The following is a 17,458-nucleotide window of genomic DNA, read 5'->3' on the forward strand; positions in this document are numbered from 1 at the left end:
AAGTAATGCCCGCATACTCCATGTAATCTACATGGTCAAAAGAATTACATTTTATCATAGAAAATGTGCTACTCAAAGTTGGTTTTTAAAAAAAGGTCTGAAACACTTCTGGTTTTGAAAACTTCTCAATTATTCTTTACTCAGTTAAAATGACTTGGTTTTCTTAAATAAGCAACTCAAAAAGGAGATACTGTGAGCCGGAGAGATGGCTCACTGGGTAAGAGCACTGTCTGCTCTTGCAGAAGGCCCAGCATACACAAGGTAGCTCTCAGCTGTTTGCAACTCCAGCCCCAAAGGATTCAATGCCCTCTTCTGGCCTTCTCGGGCATCAGACACACAAGTGGTTCACAGGCATATGTATAGAAAAAAAACACCCACCTACACATAAAATAAAAATGCAAAATTTTAAAGAGATGATGGTTTCTGCTAAATTCACCCAAAATTGTCCCTAACACCTCTGAGGTAATCCTCCTTCTCTCCACTTTCTCCCTACAAATCGGCCTTCCTGGATCAGGAAGCATAGGTTAGCTTGGCAAACCAGGACTCTGCTACTCACAGCCCTTTTCCCAACAAATTACTTAGAAACTTGATACCAACACCTGCATTAAACTTCAAGCACACTGCTTTTCAAACAGAGCCACTGATCACTCTGATCTATAGCGGCCTATAAATCTTTAGTAATTCTCCTGTCACAGCCAATCTTGAAGCATAGCCTGTGCTTGAGGTACATGAGCAGGAAGGCAAACTGTGTCCTCTGAATGAACTCTTAGTGAAAATCCATGATTTGCTTAAACTCTATGCGTGACTGGGCATACATGAACACACATATCCTTAAGGTCAGATGCATTGTGAGAAAAAAGATACTTGATAATCAAAGGCTTACATAACCCAAACCTACCAATCAAAATACAAACTACCTACACCCTAGCTACCAAACTCCTCTTCCCAGACCTACAAAAGGAAGCTCCTGGCAGTGACCAGACTTTTTGAACTGCATGCTTTGCTCGGGACCTGCAGCTCCCTTGCAGAACATCTACTCTGTACTTTCTCTTTGCTTCTGAATGAAATCCTTAGCTATTCAGCTTTCTGTGTGTGCTTCTTCAATCCTTCGGACAGAATACCAAGCACCTACTAAGCGCAGATGGAGAGCACCAATACTACTCCTACAGAGTTCACTTAGCTTGCCAGAGATCAGACAGGCATTCTTCATCTTTTTTCATTCCATGTCTGATTAACCACCAGCTCATCTTCAGATAAACCCATATCCTTCTTTCTAGTTTCCCAAACTGTCCAGGTTGGTATTTGTGGAGAGAAGGAGAACTACTTAAGAGTTCTTTCTAGATTACATCATAAAGATCCCACTGGGCAAGACCCAACATCAAGATAGGATACCCTTTAACTCAGCTTCCTATGGCCCCATGCTTACCTCCTCTAAGCCAAGAGGAACTGATATTTAATAGTGTGTGGAGCTCATAGGTTCTGGAAATTTTTAAACAACCCTGGAAATAGATGACACTAAATCAGACTACTTAATACCAAAGGATTTTTTAATCCCTACTTCTAGGTCCACTCCTCTACTCACTCTACAAAAAAGAAGAAGAAAGCAGGGAGTTTGTTGTTAGGGCCATGCAGCCCACTGAATCTAGGGCATGTCACCCACATCTGCAGAACATTAATGGGCATGGCTGGCCTTCCACCTGTGACTTCGGATAGCAGCAAATGGTGCCCCGGTGTTCACCTCTCTTTCCTCTCCCCAGACAGCTGTCTATTATAAACATCACTCACACATCTCACCAAATTCATTGTGAAGGTTAATATTCATTGACCCTTTGGCTGGATTTAGAATCAGCCAGAAGACACACCTCTAGGTATGTTGTGAGGCCTTTTCCAGAGAGATGTTACTGTAAAATAAAAACCCACCCCAAAAGTGGGGTTGGAATGGTCTCATAGGCTGAGGTACCAGTGTAGCTAAGAGGGAAAAGAGAGAAAAAGAGCTGAGTGACCGCAGTCATCTCTCTCTGGTGCAGATACAATATGACCAGCCACATGACACTCTGGCCACCAGGCCTTCCCCATCATGATGCACTGTCCCTTCAAATACAGAGCAAAATAAGCCCTTCCTTGCTTAAGCTGCTTCCTTTCACGTATTTTGGTCCCAGCAATGAGCAAGAACTAACGCGTTATCTATAACACAGATCAGGTCAATCATCTTCTATCTAAAACGTCTCTCTATAAAGTCCAAAAGTTCTCAGCATGGATACATGATCCTGAACAACATAAGGCCATGTACACACACACACACACACACACACACACACACACACACACACACACACCTGTACTATTCACCCTACCTACAAATCTAAAAATACAGCTCTGACCTCTGGTAGGAATAGTCCTTTGGACACTGCCACCTTGTAACACAAACTGATACAGAGCGCCGGGGCAGCCTCTGCTTTCCCTGACTTTCTCTGGGTGACTCAGCCTCTGCAGCCTCTTTTTTCATAGGACAACTATATTACAATCCTCCTCTAGATTGAATTCAAGGATTACTCCTTGCTGAGCTCTGCTGTCATCCACCTAGCAGAGAATCTAGTGTGCACTGTCAATATGCCCATTCAAAGAAAGAAACAAGAGCATAATTAGTAACATCATAAATAATAAAGAAGAAAAAATAATAGCCTTTGATTACCTTGTTTGCCTTATGCCTTTAATCTATTACTATTTTCTCTTGAAAGAATTTCAAAAACCATGAGTCTGATAGTTTGCTGCAGATTCCAAAAGCAAAACTACAATGTGCAGTGCAGAATCTCTTCTAAAAAACTCATCTGCAGCTGAGTGTTAGCCCTCAAAGCACACATCCTTTAAAAAGCACATCAAACAAGACTGTAAATGCTTTATAAGACACCAAACATCAAATTAATATTAATGGTAATAGCAATAACAATTTCCTTTTAAGTAATTGATTGATGTGGAGAAATAGCCAAACCAGTTGACACGCAGTCCAAATTCTATATTTTTCTTCAGAAAAACAATTCACCACCAATGACAAATAACAATAGAGCCACTAAAACTACCTGTCATGTGTCTAATGAAGACAGATTCTCTGGCTACCACGTATAATATGTAATATCCAAAAGCGCTGCTGGAATTCATAGCTAATTAGTGTCTCGACTTTATGAGAGGTGTCATGCCCTAAGTCTCTTTTCTGATCCTCTCAGACCTCACAAGATCCGACAACCATGCGTAGATCACAACAACCCAATTAGCACCCATCCCAGCCTTGGACCACTGCTTCCCAGAGCTGCCCCAGCCTCAATAAATCATGCTTTGTCATGAAGCTCTTCTCTGATAGCTGTAAGCCATTGCTGCCCCAGGAATAAAGACAATACTTGTAAAGGAAAGTCATGCGGGAGAGACAAAGATAGAAAAGGGATATTGTTTGCCTTCCTTTAATGGCAGAGCAGTCAGCAAAACTGAAGACCATCAATTCTGACCGATGAAGAAGACAAGTGCCCGAGGAAATAAATCTATGAGTGGTACATCTGACGCTCCTTAGTGATAACCAACTGTCAGCAATTGGACTGTTTGTTTGTCTTCGGTGGATCGACTGAGCCTTTTTCCTTTCCATTTCCCATTGCATAGTCTTCCCTCTGACTAATAAGAGAATTTCCCTTTCAGCAAAACATAATCAGATGCATTCACTTTATCCCCTGTGAATACCCAGCAATCAGATAATTTGTTTGAAAGACTCTAACTTGTTTGACTTCATTGAAAAAAGAAGCTATAGTGATTTTCTGGTCTCCAAAACAGTTCTACAGAGCTTCGCAAGTCCATAAGCAAGCTCTGGAGTATTCACAGCTCACGGCAGCCAATATCCTTGTAATTCTCTCCTAAGCCTGTCAAGCTGTTTTTTGTTCCATAATACTCATAGAGAATGTTCTGAATAGTCACTGGAGCTTCAAAGATATGTGTGAGTGAGATGACTCTACTTAACAGTTTGCTTTCCTCATGGCAATATGCTTCTAGATCTTATGCTAATCGGAAACATTTCATCTAGCTTTTAATAAACAACTGCAGCCAAACTGGATATATAAATAATGATAAAGGCAAGTAAACAAATATGGATACATTAAACAACAAACGCTTTTATACCTCTTTTTATTAAGTATCTAGACTTCAAAAGGATTTGATTTTCCTCCCGTGAAAATAATATTCTCATGGAAACATTCAAATATTTATCTACAGAGACTCCCGGTGCATCATTTTTATAATAGAAAAATAATTGAAAACAACAATGTATGGAATATGAAACAAGTCAAATAAAGTGATGATTCCCCTCATACAAATGTAAAGTTATGTACCTTCTAAAATGGTAGTGGAGAATAAACACTAAGGGTATGTAGGAACATTCACAGCATACTGCAAATAATAGATAAGAGAAATGGAGACTGGCTTCACATCATACATATGTAATTATGTGTGTCCATATGTTTATTATACACATACATGTTAGTGTTATAAATATAGATATATGTAGGTATATATTTCATGATTACCAGATCATCTCTGTTTTATTTCCTGTGTATGGAAGTGTATGTGTATAAATATATATACATAAATAAATATAGGCTATTATAGAAAGAAGCTGGTAGGAAGAGATTTCCATATTAAAAATATATCTCCAGTAAGTAATGTTCAAGATCATTCTTTATAAAATATTTCTGTTTACATATATTTGTTTCATAACCAGGAGAAAAGCCCTTATATAAAATATTGGCATTTACTTCAATCATTTAGATTTACACAGGTCTATATTAGTGTGAAGTCCCATCCTGCCAGGGGATCTCTTCCAAGTGACCAACCCCAATATTCAATAATCTCATTACCACCGTGAGTGTCAGCAACGTCTTAAAAATCTAGGATCATTATACTTAGACACAACTCAAGAATGAAAATCAGAGCAGCATTTTCGTCCTCTTATCCATGGAGCTGAGCAGGGATGAGGTAGTGTTCATCTAAGTCTCAAATACCATGTAAATTCAGTGCCACAGTCGTCAGGAGTACAGACCCACCACCAACCTGGGTCTGCATCACTTACATCATTGCCCTTGATTCTTCCTAGTGCCAGCCCATCTTCCCAAACTTTGGGACCACAGGTTTGTGAAAGGATGAAGGGTGTCACATTTGCACAACCTGGCCAGAGTTCCTGTCTGAATTCTTAAAAGGTGACAGTGTGAAGGTCACCACAACTTCTAATGAGCCAAGAAGACATCATGAAATACCCAAGATCTTGATTAACATAAAACAGGGAAACAGAAAAGAAGAGAAGCAAAATCTATCCCCCCCCCAAAAAAAAACAGGTTTTATCTAGTCAAAGAAAATCAGAATACATCCTTAAAAGGATAATAACATGTGTGTGTGTGTGTGTGTGTGTGTGTGTGTGTGTGCGTGTGCATGTGCGTGTGCGTGTGTGTGACATATAGAGATCTAGACAAGGCAAGAGAGAGAGTTTCGCACTTAGAGGTGGGTTGGTGTGGGAACTCTAAGCAGAGATATTCTGCATTGGTGCATCTGGCCTGGAACACAGCCTTGTGAAAGCAAACATGTGTGTCTGCAGCTCTGGAAATGCCTCTCCAGTCCCCCAGGCTTCTGTTCTCTTAGAACAGCCCAGCAATGCATTTTGTCTTGAACTGAAAAACCTGTATTTGACAAAATTATGCATCTAGTAGTTGACTTAATGAATTTTCATTCAACGTTTCAATTTTTTTCCTTCTTCTCAGATAAAGACAAGTGAAAATATAGAAAGAGGAAAGGGAAAGAGAAATTGAATTTTTACAAGACTGGTTTTGATAATAGTGCAAAAGGCTACTAGGTAATGCAAACCCCAACCACACGATGCCTGGGCTTTTCATTTCTTATCTATAGTTCATATACTGGGAATTGTAGAAACTTCTAGCTGTAGGGGTTTTATCTATTTTTTTTTAACTTCTGAACAGTTCAGAAGGTTTAATTTTGGTGAAATTGTGAATAAAAGAAATTGGGAAACTTTATCATTAGCATCCTCGGGTACACACAGCAAGCTCCTGACCACGAACTTCCAAACTCCTACTCCACCTCCCCACCCCACCTCCACCACCACCACCCCACCCCACCCCCCCACCCCCCACCCCACCCCACCCCGCCCCCAGCAGCGCCCTACCTGAGAGGGAAAAGTCTCCCTTCTGACTTTCACTCTCTCTGATGAGAAAGGCGCCCGTCTGGTTTTCCGAATACAGTAGCTGCTTTTCTGCATCTGCTCTTTTGATTGCTCCAAAAAACCACCTGAAAAGGAAAGAGACGTTAGCCCCAATTAACCAATCAGAGTCATTTTTAAAAGGCCAAGAAGAGAACAGTACAACACCAGAAGCATTTGATATTGCTTCATTGAAATCATCACACATGTAGATGGTAGCTTTTGATACTTGAGATGACTTTTCAGGCATCAATAACCCACTCCAGGATTCCTAAAAATGAAAGTGCAAGCAGAAATCTGATTGATGCCTGCTCCATACTCTTCCTCACCCTTAGTTATTTTTAAGATCTTATGCTTGTATAAGCATGGCCCCAAAGGGCTGTGTGTTACACTCACCACCACCATCAAATTTCCACCACCATTAAGGTCAGAACAACTGAAAACACTTTCTCCATTCATTAATTCTTCCCCCCGCCACCTCCATTACTACCAAAGCCCATGGCAATATGGAATTATTCCATATGCTTCTGAGAAACTTATTAACGTAAGGAAAACTTTGATCAGTAAGCAGACTATATAAAGATACTTCTGCCTGGCAATATGTTCTCTATACTCTGCCTTTGTATAAGCTTGGCCCCTTACATTCTCACACACACATTCTCACAGATAGATACTGTGAGACAGATACTGAACACACAAGCTTGTGAGTGTGGTCAAACTAAGAATTACAGATCATCAGTGTCTCAATCAGTCTAATTCTAAATACAACTGTAAAAATTCAAACTCAAACACACAGTTTAGTGCTAGGGATGAATGATTTAGTGAATGATATTGGGACCATTAAAAATTCATGTGAAATAAATTTATTTACACACACACACACACACACACACACACACATACACACACACTGCCTCCAGAATATACAATAATTTCACACACACACACACACACACACACACACACACACACACACACAAACTAATACAAAAGGTGAATTTTAAAACTTTCTGAAGATATTGGGCCAGAACAACACCACTCCCCCCACAAAAAAATCTATAAGAATGAATAAGCACAAAAAAAAAAAAAGATTAGCTGGGTGGTGGTGGCACATGCCTTTAATCCCAGCACTCGGGAGGCAGAGCCAGACGGATCTCTCTGAGTTCGAGGCCAGCCTGGGCTACCAAGCGAGTTCCAGGAAAGGTGCAAAGCTACACAGAGAAACCCTGTCTCAAAAAACAAAAAAACAAAAAACAAAAAAAAACAACAACCAAAAAAAAAAAGAATAAGCAGTACTATTTGGGAAACCTGATAATATTTTGAATATTCATTACAACACACCTTAAAGTTCAATTCCAAAAAATTACTATAAAGTAAAAGTAAAAACACACCCCACAAACCTTTGAAAAAGTATTTACAAAGTATATAACCAAAATGTGAGTGGGATTCATATTATACTGGGGGATAATCAATAAAAGACAAAGCAGGAGAAAATTGGCAAAGGTTATATGTGGACAATTTACAGAAACAGGAAGCCCAAGAAACTAATCAAAATAAGCAGCATGGCCAGGGCCTGTGCCATAACTAGGTATTGTACATGAAATCACAATGAGGTATAAATTTGTACTTTAGAACTGGAAACTTATGGTCCTCATATTGTTAGGTACTGGGGAAAATGTCAGACAATGTTTATGCAATTACAGTGGCACTATAATTTGATATAGCCTATTCAGAGACCATCCTGGCACCAGCTGGTGGAACTGGGTATTTGTAGGCAGCTCAGATTCACTTCCTGACTCTGTGTGTAATGTGCTCAAGGAAATACGCAACAAGAAAATCCACTGAAGAATGTTAGCATTGGCACAGAAAACAAGTGTGGGAGTGTTGCTCAGTGATAGAACACATGGTTAGCATGCTCTGGGGCCTGGGATGGATCACTAGCACCAACAAGAAGGAAAAAATAAAGAAGAAAGGAAGGAAGGAAGGAAGGAAGGAAGGAAGGAAGGAAGGAAGGAAGGAAAGAAGGGAGGAAGACGGACAGACAGAAAGAAAGAGAAATACAAAAGACAGAACTGAATATCCATCGCAGAGAATGAACAGTTACAGGAATTAAGTGGAATTCTACACAGATGTTAAACTAAGTAAATCGTAAGGGCACAAAAGGAAGCTGAAAAATGAGTCCCCACTGTGATATCATTTGTATAAAACTTAAACAAGCACATTTTCAAAAACTGTACACATATTTATAAATATGTACGAGATTATTGAAAATGAATAGTTAAATAGCCAAGCATTTCCAGAAATGGTGAAAATTTTCCATGTATTTCCAGCAAAGAAGCAACACAAATGAAATATACTGATCAGTTTGGTGCATTTCCCTAATTCTAAGTGCATTGATCATTCATCAATTTGTGTAACAAGATACATTTTTTTAAAATTATGGTATCTCCTATATTTTATTTTCATGCATAAATATTCCATTATATAAGTTTTATGTGCATTCATTACATTTGTATTTGGGATACTTGTCTATGAGTGATGTGTTTCTTCTGCCCAAGATACACACAAGCAAGAAACTTGTGTAAATCCAATGATTAAAGATAAGGCAATCTTCATTTGTAGAGAAACTTATTCACTAATTTTCAGAACTTCTGTCTCAGCACTTCTGGACTTTTGTTTCCTACATAGATACAATTTAACTGTTTGACTGAATGTATCCGTTTATGTCATACTTAGAATTTTGCTTGGCTTCACTCCCATCAGGAAGGGAAGACTATAAATAAAAAGCTATTTGCTGCTTGCAGTGGCATTATAATGGCATCCTTCATACTCAAAGATGACGCACCTGCTGTGGATTGTGACCTGTAGAGCATGTGATGCTGTCGAGCCTAACGTGGGACCAGTAGCTCATCCCACCCTTTGCACCTGCAGAAACTCTTCCTGAATTTGAAGTTGAAGCTCCTGGCAGGGCTATTCCTGTCATCGGCTCTGATTTTTAGAGACCTTGCTGGCACCATTTTTGGAAGGACATGAACATCAAAGCCATTTCAACCCTCTTCAAGGCTGTTGTTCTGGGCAGTGAACAGGGGGGACCAAGAAGGGATCCAGACATCACAGGACATGTGAAATGCCAGAGAGAGTCATGTACTTCTACAGACCTCAAAACAAGGTCTCTAGGCCAGGAATATAAGCTTTGCATGGAAACACTAAATGGGAACTCTCAGGCCTCACTCCCAGACCTGCTCAAATAGAGATGCTGGGGATGTGGTCCAGCAATCAGGAACATAAGAAACCTTCTGGGTGAATTTGATGTACCCCAAAATCTGATAACTATGAATATGTAGAAATAGTGAAGAAATTAGAAAACTGTACATGATACCTGAAAATAAGTCAGAAGTCTGACACGTAGCTGTGAAAAAGGATTATCGTGCAAATGACATCACATACTTCCAAACACATATGCTTTATGACACTTAATGAAAATACTGTTCTTATTACACCATGCCACAGCATAGAGGAGACACTAACAGAAACCAAAAGAACAGATCAATACTAACTTGGATACTGAGAGAAATAAGTGCTTCCTTGAAAAAAACCGAGAAAATAAATGCCTGTTGTGGAATTAAGACATATATGACCAGAGCCTGAAATGTGTTTTGCAAATAATTGTCAGGCGTCTATCACACTGACATCAGAACATCTGGAGACCACTGTTGGATGAAAAGGGAAGACTTCAGAGCGACAGGAACATGATATTTGTTTGTATTATATAAACTAGTCAGATGTGTAGACATCTCTGAGATTAATGAGAGATGACAAAAACAATAGCAGAGGACCCTCTGTTTTCCCTCTGTACTCTTTATGATGGGGAGGTTTCTAATAAGATGTAATTGTAGAACTCGTTAGTGTCTACTTAAATATAGACAATTGAAAGAAGTCACTTATGAGTATACTACAAGATTCAAAATGTTGACCATCAAAACTGATAGACATAGCCAGGTGGTGGTGGCCCAAACCTTTAATCCCACCACTCAGGAGGCAGAGGCAGGTGGACCGCTATGAATCTTCACTGCAACCAAACTGGTAAAAGTAGGCACCTAGGTCACTCATAATTCTAAACAGATGTATATAATTTCCTGCTACAGTTTAAAGAACAGCACCACTCATGAAATGCTGAGTGAAGTGGATAGGTGTTGACCTCTACTGTCTTATTCTGTCTCCCTAAAGGCTAAGGCAGCTGGTCTCCAAATACCACAGGCAGATCCTGGAGGTGAAGGAGGAACTATGTGTCATGAGCAAACAAGAAAAGGAAAGTCCAGGTCGACTTGGCAAACTGCATATGTGGAAAGTAGGTTAGAGCAGCATGCCAATGGAGTCGGGGTTAGAATGTCTCGGCTGTCATCATCTATCACTACTCATACTACCATGAATAAAGTCAACTACTGTCCCATACCAGTGTGGCTGAGGAGGCTTCATGGCACTGTTACAGAACACCTCCAGTTTGCAGGGCACACTCATCCACATCTAGTCACTTACCATATCTAAACAGAAGCCTTCAACCTAGAGCACCCTGGAGCTATTGTGGTTCTGTATCTCTGTATCACTCACCTGCATCTGTGTTTAAATAACACTGCTGGGAAGGCCTCTGTCAAGTTCCTGTTCCAGGTAATTAGGCCTGCCCCTTCTATGAACTCTTCCTGGATTCAATGTCCCCTTGGCTCAGGGGCCGCTACCCTTGCTTCTCTTCCCCCTCACATGTTACGATCACAGCTAACAGAAGAAAGTAATTCCCAAAGGGATTATGTTGCTCATTCCTTCCTTTCCTCCCTCCACCCCCATACCCACCAGAACCTTTCTCTAATTGGACCCATACAGATCATGGCAGTATGTTATTATCTTTTCTCTTTAATCTTAATCATTTCTACTTCTTCCTCCTAGGCAGGAGCCAAGTATAAGTGTCACAAATATCATATGTAACCCCTGTCTCTTCCTTCCTCACACTAACACCACTGGATTCAGCCTCTGAAAATATGACCAGGTACATCTCATCACATGGACCAGGTTGTTTATTGTAGTTGTTGGTTGGTGAGTTGGTTGTTTTGTTTATATTCAGCTGGCTGTCTTGTTCAGAATGTTTATGGAATGAAGCCTACTGACATGGAATTTCAGGCCTTTGCACACATGGACATCAGCCATCATCCTGCTTGTCTCACCTACATCTGCTGTACTTAAATTCACACTTAAACATACTTCCCCAAAATACCTACAGTATTCAGCAACTGAGCTTCAGGTTTGACACAAAGCATGACAAATTAGTGCAGCAATTTTTAAAATTTTTATTTATTTATTTTACATCCCAACCACAGTTTCCCCTCCCTCCTAGCCTCCCGGTTCCCCACCACCACCTCCCTTCTGCCCCCTCCAATCCACTCCTTCTGTTTCTGTTCAGAACAGAGCAGGCCTCCCATGGATATTAACAAAACATGGCATATCAAGTTGAAGTAAGATTAGGCGCCTGCCCTTGTATTAAGGCTGGGCAAGGCGACCCAATATGAGGAACAGTGTCCCAAAAGCCAGCAAAAGAGGCAGAGACAGCCCCTGCTCCCACTACCAGGACTCTCAAAAGAAGACCAAGCTAGGCCAGGCAGTGGTGGCACACGCCTTTAATCCCAGCACTCAGGAGGCAGAGGCAAGTGGATCTTTGTGAGTTCGAGGCCAGCCTGGTCTACAGAGTGAGTTCCAGGAAAGACGCAAAGCTACACAGAGAAACCCTGTCTCAAAAAACAAAACCAAACAAAACAAGAAGACCAAGCTATACAACTATCAGGTATAAGCAGAGGGCCCAGGTCAGTCTCATTAGTGTGCCAATTTTTAATTTACTTGTTTATTTTAGGTAAGTCACTTGTCGCTAAAGAACTATCTAGGCCAATGACCACATATAATACTCTCACAAACCTCTGGTGGCAAATACTGGCCATATGTCCTTTGGAGCTGTTAACTAAATACTTGATAAACTTATCGATGCATTGAACTTTGACATGGGATTTATAGTCATGTTGATTCTGAACATTGAACCTTAGATAATGTGTTTTCATGTAATCTTCTGTGCTTGTCAAATAGCCTGCAGTATAAAATGCCTATGTGCTATCATCCAACGGCAGTGCAGGTCTGATGTTAATTAGCCTTAGACCATAGATTCCTATTTGAACTCCTTTTTCTTAAACAGAAAAAAAAAAAAATCGGACTTTTGTACAGGGACGGGAATATAGAAAATGAGGCTGACTACTCCATCCTTCGAAAGGAGCCTATCGGCTGCACACATGTAAGAATGTCAATCGGATGACATCACTCAGGGTCAGTGTCTGAGGTAGCCCTTGTAGTCACATTTGAAACTAGGAAGTTCATTCTTGGGTCACTTAATAAAGCATTTTTTGTTGCTGTTGCACACCTAACAGTCACCACCAAGGGGGAAATTTGGAGGAACTGAACTGTTTCCTCATTGGAGGAGGTGAGTGCTCATTAAAGAACCTGGTTATAACCTGAGCCCACTTCCCTCAGTGGTTACAAGATCAGGGAATACAACAACGCTCAGATACACATTTTGGAGGGGAACTAGGAAGCTAAGAGGTACTACACTTTCAGAAAGTAATGTTCCACACATCCATGAAGAAATACACTGCTCTGAAAAGTCTAACAGGAACAATGAGAATAAACATGGGAGATACTTTGTGAAATCACACATTGCTGGAACATTGTAACATCATGCCCTTCATGAAACATGAGGAAGAAACTAATGATTAGGGCTTCTATCTATTCTTCTAGTTTCTGGAGTATTGGGACCACACAAATACAAAAAACTAAGCATATGCATTAAAATTTACATTTTTATTTGGGGATTGATGATTGCTGGTATCGTTATAGATGGGCACTTGACTCTTCAGATTTGTGGAATTACAGGCAAGCTACCTAACTTTTTATATGGCTGGTGGAAATACAAACTCTGATCCTCACTCTTACACAAGTGCCGCTTCAACCACTGGGCCCCTTCCCCCGGCTCTCAAGAGAATGTTTTAATTTATTTAATTTTAAAGAAATCCCAGTGGTATGAATGTTATCATTCAATTTTAGCTAAAGCATTGAGTATGCTGAAATGATATACAAAAATAGTCTCTTCTTTGAGAATTATCATTAATAACACCAGTCTAAATGTTGAGTTGGACGAGCCAGTTAGCAAGCACACCCCACCATGAGTGCAGACAAGCCCCAGGCTTTGAGGTATGCAGTGGTGCCTACCATGTCAAAGCTAAATGACAGCATGAGATTTCTGATCCCAAATGAAATACTGTAAACAACTTGAAGGCACTGCAACCGTTTTTTAACCTGAAATACCTTGTTACCTAGATAACTAGTAATTTTCTCATTGTCCATGTATTTAACATGCTGGGATTCATTAACTATTTCATCCTAACTATATTGTGAAAAGATGAAAACGCAAAGGGCCTGTTAACCATTTCTTTGAGACTCTGAAAGCATCAAGGAAGAGATAACAATTTCAGTTTTGACTTAAGTAGTAAGTCAAAGGTGGGGCATGTAATTGTAAGGATGCATAGTCAGAGAAATTCACAGTCAGTGTGCAGGGAGAGATAGGAATAAGCTGGAAAAAGAGGCCCGTTAAGACCCTCTGGAACGATACAGGGTAGAATATTCTATTTCCTATTCAGTGATCACCATTCAATTGCAGCTTTAAAAATGTCTGTGGATTAAATGAAGGGGAAGAGTGAGCAGATGTAGGTGACTAACTGAGAGAAGCCAGAAAGACTGAACAAAAGCCCTGATGAACTGCACAGCGTGTGTGAAGGCAGCCTTTGTGAAGGCGTGGGTACGAGACAGAGACAGAGAGAGAGAGAGAGAGAGAGAGAGAGAGAGAGAGAGAGAGAGAGAGAAAGGGAGGGAGGGGGAGAGGGAGAGGGAGAGAAAGAGAGAGAGAAAATAACCAAGAAAGGAGAGGAGGTTTTAAGATGGGGGAGGGGGGATGTCGGAGAATCACAAGTAAATGCCTACTGTAGGGCTGAGGCCAGGATCCAGATGCCTCAGCCTCAGTTTGGACCTCTAACAGTATTTGTCTCTGATTGAGAAATAAACCAAGGCCACACCCTCACATGTTTCTACCACTGATGTGTGTAGAAGTGTGTAGAAACGCAAGACAACAGAAGCCGTGGACTTCTCAGGGGAGTTCCTTGGGCTCTATGATTGTTTAACCAGGGAAAGGAGGAAGCTGTTTAAAAGGGAGGGGAATGTTTTATGAAAACTAACTGTACACGGGATATAAAAAGTATATTGAATTATAGTGGAATAATTAAAGTAGGATTTTTTTTCATACATCTGCTTTAAACATATGAAAGTCAAAATATTTAAATTAAATTATGTATGTAAGTGTATGTGGGGGGGGTGTATACATGTATGTGTCTATGTTTATATGTTTGTATGTATCGTGTGGCATATATGTATGTGTGTATGTGTAGTGTCCATATGTGTGTTCATGTATGTGTTTATGTATGTATATATGTGGCATATATATGCATGTATATATGTGGTGTGTGTACGAGTATGCTTGTATGTGTTTATATGTGCATATGTGTACCTCTGTATGTATGGCATCTGTATATATTTGTGTATCTCTTTATGTGTAGTGTGTGTATGATTGTGCATGTATGTGTTTATGTGTATATGTGCACTGGATATATACATGTTTATGTGTGGCATGTGTGTATGTATAAGCAAGTATGTGTTTATGTGTATACAGGGGAGTATGTGTGATGTCTGTCTATGTGTGCATGTACCTGTTGTGTATATATATGTGTGTGTGCATGTATGTGTGGTATATGTATGTGTCTATGTTTATATGTTTGTATGTATCGTGTTTGTATGTGTGTATGTGATTATGTGATGCCTGGTGTGTGTGTGTGGTGTGTGTGTGTGTGTATGTGTGTGTGTGTGTGTGTAGGTCACAGCATAAATGCACAGATATGTACTTTTTTCACTGATCTTTAAGAGTACATTAAATTATGTTTCCCAGGCAGCCAAGAAAGCAGACACAGAGTCCACTAAAGGGCAGAAGAGGTTTACCAGTTCTCTCTTTTTAAAATATAATTTGGTCCTGTGCAGCCAGATACTCACTAAACACCTTTTAATTAATAACTACCCATTCTAACCTTCCCATCAGTAACTCGAGTTGTTTATGTCCCATGAAAGTGCAGCTCACAAGACAGTAAAATATCAAACACTGAGCAGGTCCAGAAACTCGCTTGTCCCTGTCAGACCACAGAGAGAGCTGGTGCCAGAAAGTTCACCCTCTGTTTGGGTGTCCACAAGCTGTTTGTCAGGACACAAAAGACCGCTCCCCAACGCTGCTGGGTTGGTGGTTTCTTTTGTTTAGTTGACTGATTAATTTTTACATAGAATTGATTGAAAAGAGAGCTTCACAAAAACAATATACCCCACTCCTCAGAGCTGCCATGGGAAAAGCACTCTGAAAAGTAACCCACTCCAGTCCCCAGTGCCCCTCAGTCAGGGCTAGATGTCGGGGGCTAACTTCCCCCAGGTCTCAGTTCTCAACCTCCAGTTTCTGAACTTCATCTCAGAAAGAGTGTGTACAAGGCAAACATTGCTAACTGGTCTGCTAACTGAGGTGGTGCTCAGGGTATGCTCCAGGTCCCAAGAGCAGTGGGGAATTCTAAACCAGGTCACCCAGGGACTGCATTCTGAACAGCATAGCCTTGTTTATGGAAAAGAGGGCCATGGGCATATTTTCAGGAAATGGAAACTGTCTCTTTTCATCTGCTATTAGTTAGCAAACCACAATAAAGTGAGATTTGATTCCACAATTTTGGTCATTGGTAGAACAACTTCTCTGAATACTAAAATGCCATGCTAACCTCTTTATCTAAGACTGAGGGGCAAGAGGTGTGGCCCTCAGCAGCCTACATAGTAGGCTTTGACCAACTGTTCTTCATGACCCATGAAACAGATGTCTATATCTTGCAGTTTCATGTCACCTGCTGTTGGAAGATGGGCATGCAGAAACCGAAGATCCAAGAGCTTTGGAAATGGGAATCAAACAGGCCAGGGGAAAAGATTCCTGCAAGGTTGGTGATGGCAGGTTAATTATAAAAGAACATTTTCTTCCCACTGATGTCCACTCACTACAGGGCTACAAGGTGTGGCAAGGAAGCCATCAGATCAGGCACACCTGAGCACTGTGAGCCTTCTCTTCGTGTCATATGCTTTTCCCTGATTTACCTCCGTTTGGGTAAGTTTGATTAAGTCCTGCTCTCTCCTACTACATTTGCAAGCTCTAATCAGCTATGACTTTAGCCTGTCACTCTAATCCCCAGGCCCAGGACAACACCAGACATTAAATACATTCTCAGTACTCTAAAGTGAATATATGAATGATGAGCAAATGGGTGTTTGGGGGTTATGAATCTTGTAATCAAAACGTAAAGCTGACTAAATAATTTAAGATCGTAGAAGCTGAACGCAGAGAGAAGCTTCAAAGTATTCATACAGAACAAAGCAGCAAATCAGACCTGCCAGTCATGAGTTACCCCTTGTCGGTCACGTGATCACAGGCACACAAGCACGGTGACTAAAACAGTCACCAGATGAGTTCCACTTCAATTCTACTTTAGACTTCACAGTGCCATCATCTACACCACGGCCTCATTCTCATGGTGAGCACAGGGCAGTTGGAGCAGGGGCCTCAACCTCAGATGTTACGGAGGGGGAGTCGGGGAGAAGGAGCCGAACTGTTTGTCATGCAAACAGCAAGCAGAGCCCATGTTGGCACATGCACAAAGCGTTTTGTGTGGCCTGTTTAAACTGTGCAGACTGGGGACTGAGAAACGCGGGTTTGTCCTCAAGTTTTCCAGGGTAGGTCTGAAATAATCAACAGTTTTGAGCTGTGAAGAGCAACCCTTGGGGTTCTAAACATGCTTCTGGAGAACAGCACAGTAGGATTCTATGATGCTAAACATTAATTTCTATCTGTTGTTTAGATGTTGGTTTGGCTGCATAAGAATCTGAATATGAAAGTGGGAAGTGAAATGGCATTGAATAAACATTCGAGCAACCTGAAAGTTACAAATTATGCTGCATAGAATCCATGCCAACAACTCAAGAAGCTTTTCTAAAGTCCTAACAACAATAAAAATATTAATCAAA

General features: G+C 40.6%; 1 protein-coding gene across 1 annotated transcript in view; it reads right to left on the reverse strand.

The window, feature by feature from the left end:
* The window catches only part of Frk (fyn related Src family tyrosine kinase), a 101,641-nt gene that overhangs the window by 48,700 nt on the left and 35,483 nt on the right, over positions 1 to 17,458 (reverse strand). The window contains exon 2 of the mRNA XM_036168967.1: positions 6,203 to 6,324. Coding sequence (XP_036024860.1) covers positions 6,203 to 6,324 — 122 coding nt within the window. The remainder of the gene's footprint in view (positions 1 to 6,202; positions 6,325 to 17,458) is intronic.

Source organism: Onychomys torridus, chromosome 19 (assembly GCF_903995425.1).
Source record: "Onychomys torridus chromosome 19, mOncTor1.1, whole genome shotgun sequence".
Lineage (NCBI taxonomy): Eukaryota > Metazoa > Chordata > Mammalia > Rodentia > Cricetidae > Onychomys > Onychomys torridus.